This window comes from Brachypodium distachyon, chromosome 1, assembly GCF_000005505.3.
Source record: "Brachypodium distachyon strain Bd21 chromosome 1, Brachypodium_distachyon_v3.0, whole genome shotgun sequence".
In the NCBI taxonomy this organism is placed as follows: domain Eukaryota; kingdom Viridiplantae; phylum Streptophyta; class Magnoliopsida; order Poales; family Poaceae; genus Brachypodium; species Brachypodium distachyon.
In genome coordinates, this window is record NC_016131.3 from 14,194,946 (window position 1) to 14,215,871 (window position 20,926).

Genomic DNA, 20,926 nt, shown 5'->3' on the forward strand with positions numbered 1-20,926 from the left:
AACTCATTTATGTTTGCCTTAACATTTTCTCTCGAGATTGTGGGGGGCTATATGTCTCCCAAGAATCGGTTCATGCCTCCATCTTTCACATAAGATTTTACAATTGACATTTATTCATTGTTTTCAAAATCCTACGTGCAGGTAAACCTAAATATTGATTTGGTTTTTTTGTCTTATTTGAAGAGTGATACCCTATGAGCTGCTCTTGCAATGCTTTCGTTTCGTTAAAAGGTTGCTTTGAAAATTAGGCACATCGTCACTTTTCCCGATATGGTCATTCTAGTGAAAAAGAAAAAAAAATATGGCAATGTTTTAGATTTACCTACGCAAAGTTCAAATTTTACCATTCAAAGCTATTATAACAAGTAAACAACCAAGAGATCGAACAAAATAACCCTCTACCCAACTCTACGCGCTCTGGTGCCGGTACCTACCAGTAGTAGCCAGGCACGCGCCGTCATGTGACGTCGAACCAAACCCACGTGTTTTTGATTGTCATTCATACACCAGAGGACAGACTTCAGCCAAAAAGGCACAACAGCGCAGCGAAATGAGATGGAACTACGTCGGCTTATGCTCCAGTTGTCGGGGGGTTTATCATGGGTTGGCTAACCTGACACCACTAGGTATCGACATCGTCACACCGGTAACATCGCCGCTTTAAACTCCGTGCCGATCTTATGGTGCCGTGCCGTGGTGTCACTCGTGACATCACCTTTTCAAATTTTAGTCGAGATCAGGTTCTTTTTTTTCCACAGACGTCACTGAAAAACTTTAAAAAACTTTCAAAAATTAACTCGAGATCAGGTTCGTGCAAAACCCCCCTCTGTCCTTCCGCGGCCGCGGGGAGAGGAGATAGACGCGACGAGAAGCGGAAATCCGCAGCGCAGCCCCGCCCCCCAATCTCCCCGAGCGAGCTCGGCGCGTTCTCTCCACCCCAGCCTCAATCTCCGGCTCTCCCCGATCGATTCCCCTCCTCCTCCCGGGCCCCAATCGCGAGGGTTTGGAGGATTTCTGGAGCCGCCGCCCAATTCCGCTCCGAGCAAAACCCCTTCCGTCGAATGCTGGGCTGGGGCGGGTCGCTGAGGTGAGGTGAGGACGTACTACGTCGCCGCCGCATGGGGAGGAAGAAGGCGCCGCCGTCGCGGGCGGCGAGTGGGCTCGCCGCCGCGCCGAGCCCTAGCGTCGGCGGTGGTGGCTCGAAGTCCAAGTCGAAGTCGAAGCGCGAGGCCAAGGGCGAGGCGAGGAGGGACGTCCTCGTGGAGGTGGATGGCCGCGGCTGCCCCGGAAGCGGCCGCGACCTCGCCGAGCTGGTCCTCCGCGACGTGAGGCTCGACGGCGAGGGGAAGGAGGCGGTGGACTTTGCGGCGGTGGAGGAGGAGTACTTCAAGGAGGACAGCAGGGGGAGGTGCTTGCTGCATCTCCGGGTGCGGGACGCGCCGGAGGAGGGATTCAGGCTGGGCCAGTGGCCCGTGGTGCCGTCGGATTGTGTGCTCCTGGAGTACCACGCCGAGAAGTTTGGAGGCGGTGTGTTTGTCTCGGGCCGTTTCGATGGCCCTGACGAAGGCGTGTCCGGTCTCGCCCATCTGGTTAGCTTGGGGTTCGTGACGCTGCGGATTGGGGAGTGCAGCTCAGGACCGCGTGATGATTCGGTGCCGGCTATTGTACTCCGGGTTAGAGTGGAGGTGATGGACCGGGCTTTTGGTACGTGTGAATCGCTGCTGGAGGTGGCAAGGCATCCGTGGAGGAAGAGTTTGATGAATGTGATGGCTTGGGTTCGCCCTGAGGTTACAACATCGGCTGTCATATATGGGATGGATGATCTAGTCCCACCAACAGACATTGATGGTGATTTCGCCCCAAAGAGTGACTCACAATTCGATCTTGCTGCCTTCTATGAAGCTGTCAAGCCTTCAACGTGCGTGCCTTACATCTCATGATCTTATGTCTTGTTATTAGGAAACAATTGAGTCAGTTATGCTGAATTTGTTTTTGTGCCTGCCAAGAAGTATGCAAAAGTATTTACACTGAGATAAGATAACTATTTTCCCTAGTGATGCTGTCATTATGGCTTACATAGCTTGCTTGGTGGTAATACTTGGGGCTTTCTGTGATCTTGTGTTGTACAAAACAAATTTATATGTATTATGATGGTACCATTCTCTTTCTGTCTGTTATATGACACCCTCATTATTTGTTGATAGGGGGGCAGGGCTGTTGGAAGAGAACCTTCCTGATTTACTTCCTCATCTCCGACCATACCAACTTCGTGCAGCAAATTGGATGGTTCAACGCGAAAAGGGAAATACTGTTTCATTACCCAATGAAGGAGATGTTCATTCGGCACCCTATTGTGTTCCAATAGATTTTGTTGGCACAAAGTCCAGGATGTTCTACAACCCTTTCAAGTAAGAGTCCAGTGCATATTACTTGTACTTCCCCTGATGTTGCCTTGCTTTCCTTGATCGCATATTGACATGTTTGAACTACTGTTATATTAATTATCCTTGGGCTGTTGTCATCATGTAAGGACAATTAATGGCAGTTTCTTTCCATGTTGGGTACTGTTATGACTGTTGTCTGAACTGAAAGAAAAAACTGGAGTTTGTGGGTTAAGTATCTTGAGATATTTTTAATGTGTCAAGGTTTGCGTTGATGTAGGATTTTATCGAGTCATGGACACAGAACAAAGCTGCATGTTATTTGGATATGCTATCGTAAACATCTTAGACTCCTATGCATAAATGCATACTCCGTATTATTTGCTTTGCATATTTGTGGTCTTACTCGGCTGATCTTTGTTTTCTGGAAATATATTTTGTCCATTGTTCTGGATTTTGAATTTATATGTTCCTATCAATATCCTTTGAGTAGTTCAGATTCATGTAAACCTTTTACTTTGCAGTGGAAATGTTTCATTGCAACCAGAGCCTTCTCCACCGTATGTCTCTGGAGGCATTTTGGCTGGTATGTTGGTACTAAGTGTGTCGACGTATTGCAGTGCATTAATGTTTTGGTCGCTAATGATATTTCATCGCTAACTTTACTATTTATGGCTAAATAATTACAGACGAAATGGGCTTGGGGAAAACTGTTGAGCTTTTGGCTTGCATTTTTGCCCATCGTAGCACATTTTCCATAGACTCTTCTGTCACTCAAAGCAGAAAAGAAATAGATCAGATAAATAGGCAGAAAAGGGACAGGGTTGAGTGCATTTGTGGTGCTGCAAGTGAAAATTCTTCATACAAGGGAATATGGATCCAATGTGACATTTGTGATGCTTGGCAGCATGCTGATTGTGTTGGTTACTCACCCAAGAAAGATGTAACATTTGACGATGATGATCTGTCATCAAACAAGGAAAAAGGCACCATGAAATCAAAAAATAGAATGCAAAAGAGAGGCACATATTCTATTGCAGATACAGAAGAAAACTACATATGTCCAGTGTGCTTGGAACTTGCTGAAGCAGCTCATACTACTATATTCAGTCATGCTACATTGATAGTATGTCCATCACCAATATTGGCACAGTGGCACTCTGAGATTACCCGGTATGATTTCTCCCGTCCAAACATTAATTGCGCATCATTGTGAATTTGTGATATTGTCTCTAGTTCTTCAGTTAATAGCAAAACCCTGCATTTTCAAAGTTAAAGATACTGAGACCACTTATAAGAAAACTTACATCATGTACGTGACCAATTAACCATTCAAATTTTACGTGCTATTATTTCTTCCTATTTTCATATGCATATCTCTCTGTTTCAAATGCAGAATGGTGATTTTTCTTTAATAATTTTAGTGACATACTGATTGTTAATTTCCATTTCTCTTAGACACACAAGGCCAGGATCTCTGAATGTTTGCATTTATGGTGGTGCAAGGAACTTGGACACAGGTTCTAACCAAAAAAGTGATATGACTGAGATAAGCACTGCTGATGTTGTTTTGACTACTTATGATGTCCTCAGAGAAGATCTATCCCATGATTCTGATCGGCATGATGGTGATCGCCATTTCTTGAGATTTCAGAAGAGGTAATATTTAATTTTCACAGCAAAGCTTAGCTATACAGATTTAAACTGATTCTGTTATTTTGAGAGTTGACTTTATATAACAATGGAACCATCTGTTAATATGTGTTCCTAACTGACAAAGGAGTGCTGTCCCTTTTATTCTAGACATCCTGTAGCGCCCCTACCTTTAGTACCACATTGCCATTTTAACTTGAGCATCATTGGCACGAAAGCTTTGTCATCCTAGACATAGTGCTTCAAGGTTAACCCTTTTACACCAAGCGAGGTACTTCAATTGTGTCTCTGCCCATGGCAGGCTAGGATGTTATCCTCTTTGGAAGGATTTAACACATTTCTTATAGCACTTTAGGTTCATATGGTTGCTGGGAAGCAGGTACGGCACCGGAAGGTCACTTAAAGATTTTAATACTCTATTTAGAATCACAGTAGACTTATATTAGCTGAAATAGAAGTGCACTAGCTTATTTGGTCCCTTTATTCCATCGAATGCTTGCAGTCTTATGTGCATCCCAGCTATTAGCACATCATGCCTGCCGGTCATTCAATAGTATGAAACTAACTATCACTAACTTCTACTGAACTCTCATTATACACTCTAGGTACCCTGTCATTCCAACTGTACTAACAAGGGTCCACTGGTGGCGGCTTTGTTTGGATGAAGCTCAGATGGTAGAGTCGAGCAAAACTTCTGTAACTGAGATGGCAATGAGGCTAAATGCGCAACACCGTTGGTGTATCACAGGAACTCCAATACAACGCAGGCTTGATGATCTTTTCGGCCTTCTACGCTTTCTCAAGACAAGTCCATTTGACACATATAGATGGTGGGTGGACATTATTAGAGACCCATACGAGGTACATTGACTGCCAATGGTAACTACGGGCATTTAATTCATCTATCCTAAACCTGCAGTTGCTCTAAGTATTGACAAAGGAACTTCCATACTATATCATTGATGGTGAAGATGGTGCAGTGAGGCAGTAATAGCCATAAACTTAAGATGGTATTGATTTTACTGTTAGCTCATAAGCTTGCTCATCGATAGGTTCATGCATTTCAAAAACATGCATGGATAATGAACATCTTCGAAGAACTGCGAAACGGTTTTACTAAAACCTGATAAAAGAATGGCAATCCCAGTGAAAATTTGTTGATTTGTGTAGCAATACATGAAATGTTGCTGTGATGGACGTGCATGTAATGCTGGTTACTGCTCTGCAGCTTTCACAGCATTCATTTCTTGTAATTGTAATGGTTGGATTAATTAATCCTTTCACCTTTTACTCATTGAATTGAACTGCAGAGCGGAGACATGATAGCTATGGATTATACACACAAGTTCTTCAAGAAAATCATGTGGCGGTCCTCTAAAATTCATGTCTCGCAAGAATTACAGCTGCCTCCACAAGAAGAGTGTTTCTCATGGCTGATCTTTTCTTCAATTGAAGAATATTTCTATCAGAAGCAGCATGCAACTTGCATGGACCATGCGCACGAAATTATTAGACGTTTAAGAGATGGTGCCAACAGACAGCAACAAACATCAGGTACTTGGTCCATATATCAGTATCATTTATTTTCTCTTTCAGGCAGGGCCAGGCTTTTAGTAAGTTCCATTTATTTTCTGCCGCTTCCTTTTAGTGTTGTGTTTGAATGGAAATAATTACAGAGAGTCCGAAGGACATTTCTCACAGAACAGCACTATACGAGACAATTATGTAAGATCTGCATCTGGCAATGAGATAATCTGTCCGAAATTTCTATTTCTTTTATTTTTTTGCATATCTGCACTCAAAGAAAGCAAACTCTAAAGGGATTTGTTGATGACCACAAATTTGCACTGCTGTACGGTCACCATGCTTAGCCGTTTGTTCAAAAATCTGAAACTGTTTTAACCTTTTATTGTTTTGTAGATTCAAATGCTTTATCAAATGTGTATCTCTCCAATAATGATACCGCCAAACTTCTAGTCCCGCTGCTTAAGCTTCGGCAGGCCTGTTGCCACCCGCAAGTGGGTAGTTCCGGTCTCTGCTCCCTGCAACGTACTCCTTTGTCAATGGATGAAATTTTACAGGTGGACCTTCAATGATTTTACCTTCCTGATCGCCAGCCAATTGTTTTTAAAAGCAATGACGTGATTTTGTGCTTAAAGCTGATGATGATCCTTTTATATCCAGGTTCTTATTGGTAAAGCAAAAGTTGAAGGGGAGGAAGAACTTAGAAAAATTGTCGTTGCCCTGAATGGTCTTGCTGGAATAGCTATCATTGAACAAAAGAACCAAGAAGCTATCTCTTTGTACAAAGAAGCATTAGATTTGGCTCATCGAAATTTTGATGATTTCCGCATTGACCCGTTGTTGAATCTTCATATCAACCACAATCTTGCGGAGATGCTCACAACTAGTTCTGAGTATTTACAAGAATGCCCACGAAAAAAACAACCTTCTTCAGTCTGCAATAAACGAAAAAGAAAAGAAGCTGACCCTGCGGATTCAGATTTAAGTGGCATAAAGCGACATAAAGTATCTGAGAATGGCTGTTCAGTTTTGACAGCTGATGGTCCTGAAACCTCCGAGGACAACAATCTTACTGGACAAGCATCCACAAGTGTAGAGTTGGACGCAGATAATGATTCTGGATGCCACTCGTCATCTGAATGTTTCGCTGATGGTTGCTTGAGAAAGACTTGCAACACACTGAAAGAAAAATATTTGTCAGCTTTTGCTACAAAGCTACTAATAGCACAGAAGGATTTCAATGCATCACTTGAAGAGGTTGGTCACTTCACCTGACTGTTATTTTTTGGGTTGCCACAAATGATCTTTGATCAACGCCTCCTTTTCTTACTCGGAAAGTTTTATGTTTTCTTGCAACATTCTTGTGTGTTCTGTTTTATATCTTGCTACTCTATGAGCACGATGTTTGCCTTACTTAAAGTGCTCTAGACTAAAATACTAAATTCATCACTGATTTCTATTGACCCCTGGCCCTTAGGTCACAGCTCTTAATAAAGAACTACAAAATCAAGGTATGAATTGGTGGCTACATGCTTTAGACTGCATTGAGAGGAACAAGGATTCATCCGATGAGCTCTTTAGGAAGATTGATAATTTTTCCACTAAGAGCCCCACTGCCTTGGGTACAACTGGAAGGTCAGCACCAAACTTTGGTTCAGTATGTTCTCCATGCAGACTATACTGTTTTAATTATTTAGGAACTTATATTTTTTTAACTATTTGGGAATTAGCATCAGTAAATTAAAATATTTTTGGTGGTTGACGGAGAACTTGGTCTTTTATTCATAGGGTTCAAACTATTGCTGGCTTGAAGTATACCGTTCAAGCTGGTATTGATTCCCTGCAAGGATCAAGGCAACAATTGATGGTTAGGCTTTTGGAAATTGACAAAACAATGGATAATCCATGGGACGAGGACATTGAGGGTCAGAGATATTGTCCGAACTGCTACGATGGTACCGGTTCTTTGTGCATACAGTGTGAATTAGATGACCTGTTTCAGGTAATCTTATATGCCCGTGCTCTTTGATGTATTTGTGATAAAAATTGAAATTGACATTTATCTCATCAATTCTTCTAGGGGTATGAGGCACGGCTGTTTGTTGTTAAGAAATCAAACAATGGTTCTGTTATTGCTTCAGTAGATGAAGCGCAGGATTTGCAAAGGCGAAAATATGAGTTGAACCACTTCTTCCGCAACAAAAAAACTAATGAAGGACCTGAAGTTGGCAGTGACAATAACAATCCAAGATCAGCCCGGCAAAACATACAGGTATCATTTATTCTATCTCCACCCAGATGATTGTTGTGTCTTTCATCTGTACACATACCTCAGTAGTATGTTTTCACATACCTCAGCTTGGGAAAACATACAGGTACTCCCTCCGTCCACAAATAAGTGTACTTCTAGGTTTTGTCCTAGGTCTAAAATATTGAACTTTGACTGACTTTACTGGAAAACATAGCAACATTTATGACATTAAATTAGTATCATTAGATCCGTTTTGAAATGTAGTTTCATAATATACCAATTTGATGTCATATATGTTGCTATTCTTTTCAACAAAGTTGGTCAAATCTAAAAATGTTTGGCTTAGGACAAAACCTGGAAGTACACTTATTTGTGGCCGGAGGGAGTATGTTTTGTTCTAACGAAGGAAACTAATGACATCACTGGGCCATTGTCTGCTATGATTTTTATTTTTAACTTCTATTTAACTGGATTTTTTTTTCTCCTGTCAGTTATCTTCAATTAAACCTGGCATTTCGAAGGAACAAAATGTGTTCAACTATCTATCTATTATTATCATTATATTTTTGGATCGAGCATTATTATTAAAAAGTAGTTATGTACTGTGCCATTCTTTACAGGTCTACAGGCATCCTTCTCAAACTGAGACTACCCTAAGGGCTATTCGAACCCACTCAAAGGCAGTGTTGGGAAAGCAATCTTTGGAAATTGCTAAGAAACATATGCTTCTTTTTGAGGTACATTGCATTTATATATTGATGCCTTATCTCCTTGCATTTTTTATATGGTCTTTTAATGGCAATCAGCACATTTTTAGCAGCTAACGTTGCAGATTATTCTACTGTAGCAGTAGAAATAGCAAATATAAGCGCACCGTTGGAAAAAAGTGTACCTTTTCGTTACAAGTAATATTTTGTCATGTCATGATTTTGTTTATCAGAGGAACAGCACTTGTTTATTTAGTTACTACTGCCCTGTTATTAGTGTAAAACCTGCTACATCTTATTTGATGATCATTTGCATTTGGTAATTGCCGAGTAAACGTCAATGAGACAGATGCCACACTACTTGTTTAGCCATGATTTTATGAATCTGGCCATATGCCAATCCCTTTTTTTTTTCTTCTCAAACACGCGTCTAAATGCTTGTCATTTACCATATGTCAAACCTTAAAATCTTGCATACCTAGTGATCCGTACACTTAAGTTTAAATTTTATAGGTTTCAAAAATATCGCGAGCTAGGGTATTCTCTGACCATGGTTGTTAATTTAGGCTATGCGTAAGGAGTTTTCTCTTGCCAGGAGCCTGTCAATTGCTCAGACCCAATTATTGCGTGCTCATGATGAGATCAAGATGTCTATCTCAAGGATGCAGCTCAAAGAGAATGATGATGAGCCCAGTGCTGTCAATATTGTAACCAGAGAAGAGCTCATACCATACAACGTGCAGTTCACAAGTGACAAATTCTTGGCTCTTTCTTCTTTAGCTCGTATAAGAGGCCAACTCCGGTACTTGAAGGTAAATAATAACTACTACTGCTCTGCTGTGGACTTGATATTCTGCTTCTATATCTTCCTGAAAATAGAACTGTATTCCATCTGGATAACTCTTAAAGAATTTATTCTTGTGTTTAGCCTCGGCAGGATTAATATTTATCTACTAGGATATTTCCAATTTTCATAATCCATTTCAGTGATATCTTTTATAAGGGCCGTTTGCATTTCTATGTACTTTTAGGGATTGATGCTGCCCAAGTCAGGCAACACTGTTGCTATAGCGACTTCCTTCCCTGCCACAGGGCAAACCTTTTCCGGCATTAGCAATGAACCATGCCCAGTTTGTCAGGAGAAGATTCTCGACAAGAAAATGGTTTTCCAATGTGGTCATTTCATGTGTTGCAAGTGTAAGTACCCAAGTTTTCTCCTCAAACTTATTTACAAGTGATACTGTTGTCTGTTCTGTTGTAAGCATACAATGTGTCTGCCTTCTTGTTGGGACTTGGCTCTATTAATCTTTTCATTTTGCAAATCTGACTGCAGTGCTGATCAAACATCTGGGCGAACCATCTATTATTCATGACATTTATGTTGATTTAATGTACAATAAACTCTTGATCTTCACTAAATTTATCTCCTTGTGGCTCTCAGGCTGTCTTTACCTAACAGAACGAGCTGCTGGGAAGCGCCAAAAATGGATTATGTGTCCTACATGTCGCCAATGTACATATCTCGAGAATGTTGCTTTTGTAGTTGAGAAACAGAGTGAAAATGCTGATAAACAAGCTGAGGATTTGGCAGAAAGCGCTGTTTCTGTCCAAGGTTCATACGGAACAAAGGTTTCATTTAATTTCCTTGCAACTGCTTTATCGTTGTGTATTTTAAATATCTGGTTTCTTATTTGTCTGTTTGTAATGATTTAACATGGAAGATGGTGGTTCTTGCCCTGGTGCAACCAGTAACCTAACTAAACTTGCTGTCAAACTGAGTTGCTTGTTGCTTGATTCTTGGCCAAGTACATGATTTGTTATGCAGTTGATTTATCTGAAATTTTTCTGTAAGAAAATGATTTATCTAAAAAGTTAGACAAAGCTAGATATAATGTAGTAGGAGTTTCTGAATGTCGTCAATCTGATGCCACATATTTTTGTGGTCAGTGACCACATGCCGCTAAATAAGTGAATAGCAATAATCATAGGTCCATGGGCCATGTACCTCACTGACGCTGAGCTCTCCAACTCAGGTGTTTAAATTGTAAGTATGTGTTCAAGTTGTATGCAATAACTTATTAATCTTGTTTGCTCTTTTACATGAACTAAGATTGAAGCTGTGACAAGAAGGATTTTGAGGATCACTTCAACTGATGGAGCAGCGAAAATACTTGTTTTTTCTAGTTGGAATGATGTTCTTGATGTATTAGAGCACTCCCTTTGTGCTAACAATATCTCTTATGCCCGGATGAAAGGAGGAAGGTGAGATACTTGTAGCACAGGCCAGACATACTTTAATTATTTGTTTCGCGGTGCTAAGCTCAACAATACTATATATATACGTGTGTGTACACACCTTATCTAGCAGATTACTGCGGGTGCATATGAAATTAGATTTATTAAAGCTATAGAAAGGAGGAAGCTGAGATACTTGTAGCACAGGCCAGACATGCTTTAATTATTTGTTTTGTGGTGCTAAGCTCAACAATACTATATATATGTGTGTGTGTGTGTGTGTGTGTACACCTTCTCTAGCAGATTATTGCAGGTGCATATGAAACTAGATTTATTAAAGCTATATTTTTCTTTTATATTTTCCTGTTCTGCTTTCAGTTTCCTAGATTGTTACATGAGGGAAGTCTTCTGCATATGCTGATCACACGGACAATGCAGTTGCTTAATGAAAGTTCATTTTCCTTCAGAAAATCACAGGCAGCACTCTGTCAATTCAAAGGTCAGGCAACCAGTATAAATGGAGACAAAGTGAAGAAGGCAGATTCCAGAATGCAGCCTGTTCAAGTATTGCTAATGCTTATACAGCATGGTGCAAACGGTCTGAATCTACTGGAAGCACAACACGTAATTCTGTTGGAGCCAGTACTAAACCCATCAGCTGAGGCACAAGCTATCAGTAGGATCCATAGAGTTGGGCAAGACAAGAACACATTTATCCACCGTTTTGTTGTAAGCAGCATATCCTGTCCTCATTTATTTCATTTGAACTATTCTTGCAAAAAAATTAAAATCAAATGGTTATTTGGTTTTCAGGTGAAGGAAACAATAGAAGATAGCATATACAAAATGAACAGGGGTAGAGCTGTCTGCTCCACTATCAACCGCAAATCAAAAAACTTCAAAGACGAGCTTGCACTGACTCTGAAGGATGTGGAGTCACTGTTTCCTGTGGCGGGTCCTGATCAGCCTCCGGATCAGGAGGATAAGAACCATGGTGATAGCTTGAGGAGTTTGCCCCCGTCTGTTGCTGCGGGGTTAGCTGCTGAAATGAGGGCTATCAATGGAGCAACATGACAACGCAGCGTTATGCTAACATAAATCGTCTTCACGCAGTTGGAAATTTCAGTGCTAATCTCTATGCGGGCAGCGGGCTGATATAGCCTTAAGTTGCCACATCATTTGAATCCGGCTTCACCGACAGAATGGCATTAGAGGCTCGGAGCCAGTGATGGTGTAGTTTAGCGAGATGACAAAATGTCATGACATAGGCTGGTTAGTTTTGATAGAAGCATATGCGCATTTCATTTCTGTCATGACAACTTATTTCAGTCCGGTGTACATCTTTATGAATGTAGCATTTTTGTATTTTAAAAAAACTAATGTAGCATGCAAGTTTGTGTAACGGATAGCATATATATTTTAGCCTCTGAACCCTTGGTACGCCCGGTTTCCTGTGCCGGCTTGCGTCGAGTATTCGGCCGTGCAAGTCGGCAAGGGCAGATATGGGCAACATCGTCTACTGTCTTGAGCTTCCTGGGTCCGGTTTGCCGTTTTTCGTCGGAAAGTTGTCATCTCTTCGTCATTGTGTGTACGTACGTGGAAGAAATAGACTCGTGTCTTCTCCCCACACACGAAAATAGTCATATTTATATATCTATACTACTGGGCCCTTGTCTTGTCCCGAGTTTAAACTGAGGGGTCTCCGTGTTAACATCATGCGCGTGCCAAGCTAAAGACTAGTCGTCCTAGATAAAACCATTTTGATAAGAAGGCTGAAGGTTGTCTGTGAGTAGTTTTCTTGGCAGTTTGCAGATTCTCTCCCCTTGGACGATTTCTTCGTGTGCACAGTTCAATGCACATGCAACAGAAAATTATTAGTCGTAGTAAAATATAAGTATATACTCATCGCTTATTCTTTATCGAGTCTTTAGCCAGACGACTTGTCCATGACCTGCAATAAAATTTGCACGCACGTACGTACTGTCCTTTTCCTGCAGCAAAATAAAATCTCATGCCAAAATTATGCATATAAACATCATGTTGAAAAAACCTTATATGATGAACGGAGGTAGTAGTAAACTAGTCCTATTGTGGATTAACATCATGACTGTGCAAGTGCAACCCCTTTTTGCCAAGTGATATTCATGCAGCTTGCAAGAGACTGACGGAGAAATGCTATAGCTTGATGGCTTGACCCGGCCAAGACCATGCATGCATGAGGCGGCCGCCGATGAGCTCACCTGGCATCGTCACGTCCATGACGCCTTTGCATTGCAGGGTCACATCTAAGCCGGGGCCCCGCGCGCGACTCCATGTCCTCCCCACTTCCTCTCCCTCCCACGGTAGCTCTCGCCCTCATCATCTTTACTTTTCCACCCTAACTTCCCACCGGATGCACCAATAAAAACTAAACTGGAGCACCCAGCACCCTACCCTACCTACTCTCAAGCTACGGGCTGGCCGACTACAGCTCTTCTGTTGCCTCCTTGCCAGCATGACATCCCACAACGGCGGCCGCTCGTCGGAGCCGCCCCCGCCGCAGGCAGCGCTGTACGACGACCTGGTCGGGGTGCGCGAGCGCGCGGTGATGCTCCAGACCGTGTTGCAGGGGTCACCGGTCGGGGACGCCGGGGAGCTGATGCAGGGGATGATGACCAGGCTGTCGAGCGCGTTCTCGAGGCTGGGCGCCAACGGCGGTGGCGTGGTTGCAGCATCAGGGGCAGGCAGTGCAGCGGCGACAGCATCAGGGGCAGGACGGCGACCGGGCGGGAGGAGGACGAGAGCAGGTGCGGCGGCCGGGCCGGTCCGCCGGAGCAGCGGCTCGAGGAGAAGGTGAAGAAAGTCTAAAACCCTTAACACTAACCGTGGGTAACTAGCTAGGTAGGTATAGCTAGCTCAGTGATCATCATGTATTACTTGGTATGCGATTTAGTTAACAAACGTTATGCGGGTTAACGTTCCTCTTTAGCCTTTATGCAATTTGGACTATTGATTTGGCCTAGTGGGGAGTGGGGACTAGCTCAACTTTACGTCCCAATGATCAGGGAAGAAAAGTAGCCGACTGGCCTGATGATGATCCAGCAAGTTTGTCTTGTCACAGATCATCGAAAAGAACAAAAGTACATGCGGCTAAGATTTTTATGTATACATGGCTTGATCAAATTCTATGTAGGTTCTAACTAATTCTGTATGTCTTTATATGCACACATGCATGTCATATGGCAGGTCGAAGAGCCCTTTTATCAAGACGGAGACTGTTACGACTCCGGAGGATGGGCAGTCATGGAGGAAGTATGGACAGAAATTCATACATAAATCCACTAACCCGAGGTATACATGTATATGTGTGCATATGCTTACAACTAGACAACTAGAGCTCTTAATATATTTGTAGTACAGATGTACTGTCTGTTCTGTTGTGCAGCAACTTGATTTACAAAAGGAAAAGGAGATACTAACGTATGAATTGAGATTGGGCACAATCTGCATGCCAAAAGAACAACACACCAGTTTCATTATGTCTGACTTGTGTTAAAAGTAATTTAAAGGATGATGCGGCTAAATGTGGTTGCTGCATTATGAGTCAGTTTTAGAATAAAGGATCCATGAGTGTTGATCAAATCACTAATTGGAGCCAAGGACAAGTGAGGACACACTTGCCAACTGGTTAAATTAACTAGTTGATTGTATCCTTATTCCTAGTTGAGCTTTTTAACAGTTCAAGTGCATGTAGCACCAGTTGATTATATCCTAGTTGAGCCTTTTTTAACTGTTCAAATGCATATAACTTCACTATATATAGCACAAGTTGTATGCCTAGCTAGCTATAGCTACTAATTTGTATATGCACATGTGGTATCCAGGAGCTACTACAGGTGCACGCACAAGCACGATCAAGGCTGCAAGGCCACGAAGCAGGTGCAGAAATCCGAGTCCAACCCCTCTGAGTTCGTCATCAGCTACTTCGGCGAGCACACCTGCAAGGACCCCTCCACCCTGCACCTCGAAGGCGCCGCCGCACCGCCGGATCACTGCGCAAACCTCATCGATTTCTCATCCATCAATAATGGCACCGCCGCCACCGCAAGCACGAGCGCTTTTCCTCATTCCATGCTCTTCCCCGGCATCAGCTACAGCTCCTTGCCGGCTCAGGGGTTGCCGGCTTTCTGCGAGAAGCTTACCCAGGCCGCCGCTGACCAGGTCGCTGCCGAGGAGGGCCAGAGGATGGCGGCGACGGTGCCGTTGACTGTGGGGTCAGCGCCGGCAGAGTATTGGCCGGCGCCTGGTGAGGTGGATGCTGTTGATGCAGGCATTAGTAGCTTCCCTTCGTCGCCGAGCAGCCTCGGATTCACAGGCTCGTTTGGATCCTTTGGCGACGACGACCTGTTTGGCTTCGATTCCTGACGAAGACGTGCCTGATGCATGCATTCAGACTTGCTTCTGTCGTGCCTGATGCATGCATTCAGACGTGCTCCTGTCGTGCCTGATGCTGGCTTGTAATTTTGCATGCATTGTGTAATGTGATAGTACTATTACACATATATTTGCTATATGTACTGATGAACATGTATTTGCTATATGTACTGATGAACATGTATATTAATTAGTTGCATGTGATCACAGACGACGGCTCATTACATCAAGGACCCGTCGGTGATAAGGGTGTGTTTGTAGTAGTGTCGATACGTTTGCATTAATATATTTCGTAAACAGGTGTACATTATTATTTAAATTGTGTGTCTTGGAGATTCGTCTTCTTTTTCCATAAATTTTGGGAACTTATGACCAGGGATCTAATTTACCATTGTATGCGAAAATTTCAATGTTCGGAGCTAAAAACATTTAGCTGTTATTCTTGGAACAAGCTTAGCATGGGTCTTGGACTAACTGCAGGATCAGTTATACATTACTAAAAGATTGTTCATGTTTGACAGTATCAGCACGGTTTGTATGGCTACCTTTTAAAGCCTTTTAATTAAGTTGCCAGTAATACACATATGCTTCTGTTTGTTATATTAGATGATGTGATCGTGCATGAGCTCTTGAAAACCAATCGCTAGGGTTCTTTGTGCGTCGATGCTTGGCTGGACCAATGTTGGACATCCAAGTTGGCCCTAGCTATAGTGACAACGAAAGATCGACAGAAAACATTTTCCTTGCAAAATAGAGTTAAATATTGTCACGCCAGCTTTCTCCAAGTCTTTCACTCCAAAGACTTTGACTCTACACACACACACTGCTGCATGTTTGTTACTGCAAATGGCTGGCTAGATGACCCACTCGATCGACACATGGAACCAAATTAACACATTTTCACATATAAAACAAAACTCGTGCATATGTATTGATCTCCTCATCTCCAGGTGATAAGGCTCCAGGTTAATTAATTAACTGAAGCAAAGAACATGTACATTTTCGCTTCTACCATGTCCCCTTTGTTTTAAGCTTGACCGAGAAAAGGAAGCAAGGAAAACTACTCCTACTACTTTCCTAGTCACCATGAGTGGTCTCAAAATTCCGAGGTCGGTCAGTTACATCTATTTCTTATCCGGGGGACTTTACACATCTGTAGAGAGTCGAGTGCTTTTTTTAGATTTTCCCTTGGCGTATATGCTAGTACTTACAAAAGTAAGTTGAGGTAGCTTCCTCATTAAGATTAACTGAAGATTAAAGATGCACCTTTCAGTTAGAAAATTACGAAGAAGTTTCAACTGCAGAGTCTGAATCTATCTACATAGCTAGAGCTTTTGTTATAAAATTACAATGCTTTTGGTTGGATCTAGCTAGCCTTCTGACTGTGTTTATCAGTTCTTGTCATTAAATTGATCAAGGAATTATCCAAGCTAGAATGTTGCAGTAATTTCTACATATTTTTTCTCTACACATGGCGTGTTAGTTTTTATCAGAGTAAATTTCAGAAAACAGTATTTTTTTTTTGAAAACCTAGATACACAAGTTGTGGTTTTCTGAAATTTACTCTTGTTATTAACATAAGATTTTGTCCAAAACTTTACAGTACTTCAGTGATACGTACGAAACCGCAACTCTCAGTAAATACTTTTCAACTCCGAAATACGACAATCAGATTATTTTGGTTCAAAGCCAAAATTCACCCATAAATATTTTTGTCGTTTGTCTTTGACTTAGGAAGCTTCTTAACTTAACTCCCTTTCATAGAATCTACCAGTCTGGATATGTGAGGCCGATGTGTTGTACGTATAGTTGCTTATTTATTGGCAACTAGCAGCCTTTTAGGTCCAGAGAATTTGCCGATTTTACGTGCGGATCAAAACCCACCTGCCACTTAGTAGTATATACTCTACTCTTAGCGATCCTGTGTTGGTAAAGGAAAATCTTCCCTTTTCGGCTAATTCACCGACTAGATCAATAGAATCCATCAAAGTGAAAGAGACTACAAACATGTGGGCATGCTTTCAAAGCATGCAATGGTGCCATAATTATTGTTAATCCTCAACTGATAAGTATGGAGATGCTGCATGCTGATCATATGTTAGAAAAAAGTTGTTGTCATAGCGCGCTGTGTGTAATTGGTATTACAAGCCTAATTCTTTATCAAATAAAACTTGAAGCAGGAAGACTTGCGTGCCAAGCCATTAGTTGCTAAACCTAACTATGCATGATGCACTCTTGTTTCGTATGGTTAAACGTTTTGTTCTCACTAATTTAGGTTGAATTAGTTTTGTGACTTGCTATAGTGATCGGTTTTATCGGATTTAGACTTTTTATCTCTGGTTCATGAGTTAAAAAGATAGGGATGCAAACTGGATCTCGTATATTGTAATCTTGTTTCTAGGCTAACATACAAATATTAGAACATGGGCTAAAAAGTTTACTCCCTTTGTTCATAAATATAAGATACTCTAGATTTGTCCTAATTCGATCTTCTTAAAATTTGCTCAAGTTTATAGAAAGATCAATATCTATAGATCTAAATTAATTTTATTAAATTTGTCATGGTATATATCTTCGTAGTATATTTATTTGATATTGGATATGTTACCATATTTTCTATAAATTTGGTCAAAACCGAAGAAATTTGACTTAAGACAAAGTTAAAACATCTTATATTTAAGAACGGAAGTGGTATTAGGAAAAAGGACGTAGCAAGATATTTTTTTAGCCAAATAAAGTAAGCTACTCCCTCCGATCGGAATTACTTGTCGAAATATTATATGTATCTAGACGCTTTTTACACATAAATACATCCGTATTTGGGCAAATTTGAGACAAGTAATACCGATCGGAGGAAGTATTTTTTTTTAGATATACAAAGCTAAATTGGATTTGAAACACCTTAATGGTCTGAATGCAACACGATTCTAGACCCATCGAATGGGCCGGCCCATGCACCTTCTTCATCCTTTGCAGAGGGCCCATCGTCAGATTCACAAAGCGGATTTTAACAAGTCTTTCTCCTTCTTCTCCATCCTCTCGCACACCAATTTCCTCCTCGCCTGCCTTCTTCTGAAAGGGAAAGCAACGAAACAGAGAGACGCGAATCAGCAGCCGCGGCGATGGCTCTCCCTGCCTCCGGCCTCTCCCGACTCCTCGCGTCCCGCCGCATCCAGCCCGCCGACATCTCCGCCGCCGCCACCTGGGGCGTCGCCGCCGGCAGCGCCGCCATCTACCTCGTCCAGGTCAGCGTTTAACCTAACCACGACTCGTGTTCACCGCCCCGATCCCCTCCCAGTACGTTTGACCAAGTGCTCTGTCCTTGCGTGGATGTCGCTCGATCCGTTGATACTTGTGCTCCCCATGCGTTAGGGATTGGTTTCTGTAGATCCGATCCGCCATGCCTGGGTGCTTCGGTTGTTGGTCTAGATCGATGGCGTGTCTGATCGGTTTTCATGCCTCGTAATGTGATTCGCGATGATATGATTTGAGAGGGATGATCAGAAGGCTGTTACGTTTGTCAAATTTGTTGTCTGGATCTAAAATTCTGAATAGCACTCCATTTGGTATGATTAGAAAAGTTATACCGATGATCCTGTGATGATCACACGTTTTATTTTGTTTGTTGGAATCACTACCTCTTGGAAGTTTAGGTATCTGATTGTTGCCGCAGCTGATAGGTCAGGGCAAATGTTGAAGTAGCTATGTTAACATCTATATCATGCAAACAAAATGTTTGGCCACATACTACAGAAGCAAGTTTAGCAAAAATTTGCAACATCTTGATAAATGACGTATACTTTTACTTATTCTAGTTGGTAACATGGACGGACTTTCGTCCCATGTTGTTAGTATCTGCTGGGCACCTTGATTTCCTTTAGCTTTATCTGTTGTTTCACATAGTGAAGATGTAGCCATCCTATATGTTCTAGAATACTTCAGTTCTATTGGTGTTCTTATAAGTGACATGGTTAATATATGTCCATTGTTCTAAAAGGCACTACTTTGTTCTGTCCTAGATACTGTGTAATTCACCCTTTTGGAATGGGTATTTCCAAAGATGTAAATGTTTGTAGTTGTGTAACATGGACATCAATTTTCAAGTGCTATTCCGATGTATGCAATCCTGTTGGAGTGTTATGGTATGGAAATTGTAAAAGTATTGGTCAGATCTTTTTGAGGTGTATCATGTAAGTTACAGTTATTACACACTGCTAATCTAAATGAATCCTACACAGCCTATATATTTTGTTTATAGGATATACGTTCCCAGCATTAAAGCCGCATGTTTGGAATATGGTTTGGCTGAAACTGGTATTCCTCCTTGTGATAAATAAAATTTTATTTCCTCCCTTATCCCACCAAATTCAAGCATCTGCCCTGTCATGCTGAACATTAAACACCTCAGGCAATTTCGATGATGTGGCCCAGCTAGTTCAGTTTGCGTGCCTGATACATTCTAGATTTCTTCCTCTGACATCTTTAGCCTGCCTGGGTGGTGTTTACTGGTTCGTGAATCGTGCAACTAAGATTTTGGTGAACATCCATGGGCTACTGTGTTCTGGTTGCTATTTATCCTATACCAAATTGCAAGCAGTTTAATTCCCCTCACAGTTATTTCCATTGTTAATTTCTTTTTTCACAAACCATCACATTGTTCAGTTTAAATTCAAAGTCTTGACGATGCTGAAGATTTCCTCTTGATACTTTTTGCAGCCATTTGACTGGATCAAGAAAACTTTCTTCGAGAAGCCCGAGGCAGAGGCATGAGTGTCCCAGGCACGGTCGTCTGCAACTTTTGATACGTTTACATTTTCAGCACTATCTCTGAACTGAAGAGAAGCTTGGATGACCCAGCAGATATAATAATATAAGACCCCTCATGTTTCCTTGTTTGATATTTCATTCAGCTGTAGGCTTCCTCTTGCATTGCTTGTAATTCTCACGAGCGGAGGGGAACAATGATGTAGAACTTATTTTCATCAGAGAAACCGTTCCATGTGTTCAATTATCTTGCAGGGATCAGTGAGCTTGCCTACACCTTCGGCTCTATTTGGCACTGTTTGGTGTGTTGTGATGATCTAGTTTGCCTATCCAGTGTTTGCCTATTTTACTGTTTGGTACTTTTTGCATATTCTGTTACCCATTTACTCTAGATCGGTGTAAACAAATTGAGTCCAATCGTTGGAACTGTGGTTCCACTTATGATCATCAGAGTTGTTGTTAAAAGTTTTACTATATTTCATTTGATTTCACTTCAATTCCAATCTTGTTTTATAACCGAAATGGAATATCAATAAAAACTGAGAATCTTACTGAAACCGAAGTGAGGTCATGCTCAAACCAGAATGAAACATTAATAATATTTGAGGTGTAAAATTTAATTAAAATTTTCACTCCGTTTATAATAAATTTTAGTAATTTGGGGAGTAAGGTTCGAGAGGACCTGTATTCCCCTACTAGCTTATTTGGAACTAGCCTAAATGCCCGTAGACCGACCTAGGGATTTCCCTCCCAATCTTCTCCGTCGAACATCAGAATGTACGTTGAACTCTGCCTGCGAAGCCTCGATTTACCGTGTGCGTTGTGGTAGGTGTTTCGAAGGGGGGAAAGATATCAGAATGCGGCTGGGCCGGATCTCCCTGCGGCGCGCGGCGGAGCCATGCAATGCGACATTGGCGTCACCGGCACGGCGCATGGCGCCCTTTCTTCCTTTCTTTGTCAGACACTCCACGGAAAGGCGGGCGGGAGGGAGACGACGA

General features: G+C 41.9%; 2 protein-coding genes across 4 annotated transcripts; both read left to right on the forward strand.

Annotated features, from left to right (window-relative positions):
* The first annotated feature begins 811 nt into the window (after positions 1 to 811).
* Positions 812 to 12,176, forward strand: LOC100827745 (E3 ubiquitin-protein ligase SHPRH). Of its 3 annotated transcripts, none has more exons than XM_010235591.3 (19): positions 814 to 1,918; positions 2,205 to 2,408; positions 2,906 to 2,967; positions 3,071 to 3,554; positions 3,840 to 4,040; positions 4,640 to 4,895; positions 5,345 to 5,588; positions 5,955 to 6,115; positions 6,219 to 6,815; positions 7,036 to 7,193; positions 7,347 to 7,560; positions 7,639 to 7,830; positions 8,430 to 8,546; positions 9,083 to 9,328; positions 9,548 to 9,713; positions 9,958 to 10,145; positions 10,627 to 10,778; positions 11,219 to 11,480; positions 11,565 to 12,176. In XM_010235591.3, the coding sequence occupies exons 1-19, from the start codon at positions 1,119 to 1,121 to the stop codon at positions 11,823 to 11,825; spliced, it is 4,965 nt and encodes a 1,654-aa protein (XP_010233893.1). In that variant the 5' UTR covers positions 814 to 1,118; the 3' UTR covers positions 11,826 to 12,176. The 3 variants fall into 3 exon arrangements, with proteins under 3 accessions (XP_024312598.1, XP_010233893.1, XP_024312599.1); XM_024456831.1 differs by having other exon boundaries at positions 1,776 to 1,918; positions 2,213 to 2,408; XM_024456830.1 differs by lacking the exon at positions 11,565 to 12,176 and having other exon boundaries at positions 812 to 1,918; positions 11,130 to 11,271.
* A 348-nt stretch (positions 12,177 to 12,524) lies between these two features.
* On the forward strand, positions 12,525 to 15,479 carry LOC100829747 (probable WRKY transcription factor 29). The gene is made up of 3 exons (XM_003559741.4): positions 12,525 to 13,583; positions 13,977 to 14,081; positions 14,615 to 15,479. Exons 1-3 carry the CDS (start codon positions 13,246 to 13,248, stop codon positions 15,153 to 15,155), a joined length of 984 nt encoding a protein of 327 aa, XP_003559789.1. The 5' UTR covers positions 12,525 to 13,245; the 3' UTR covers positions 15,156 to 15,479.
* Positions 15,480 to 20,926: the final 5,447 nt, after the last annotated feature.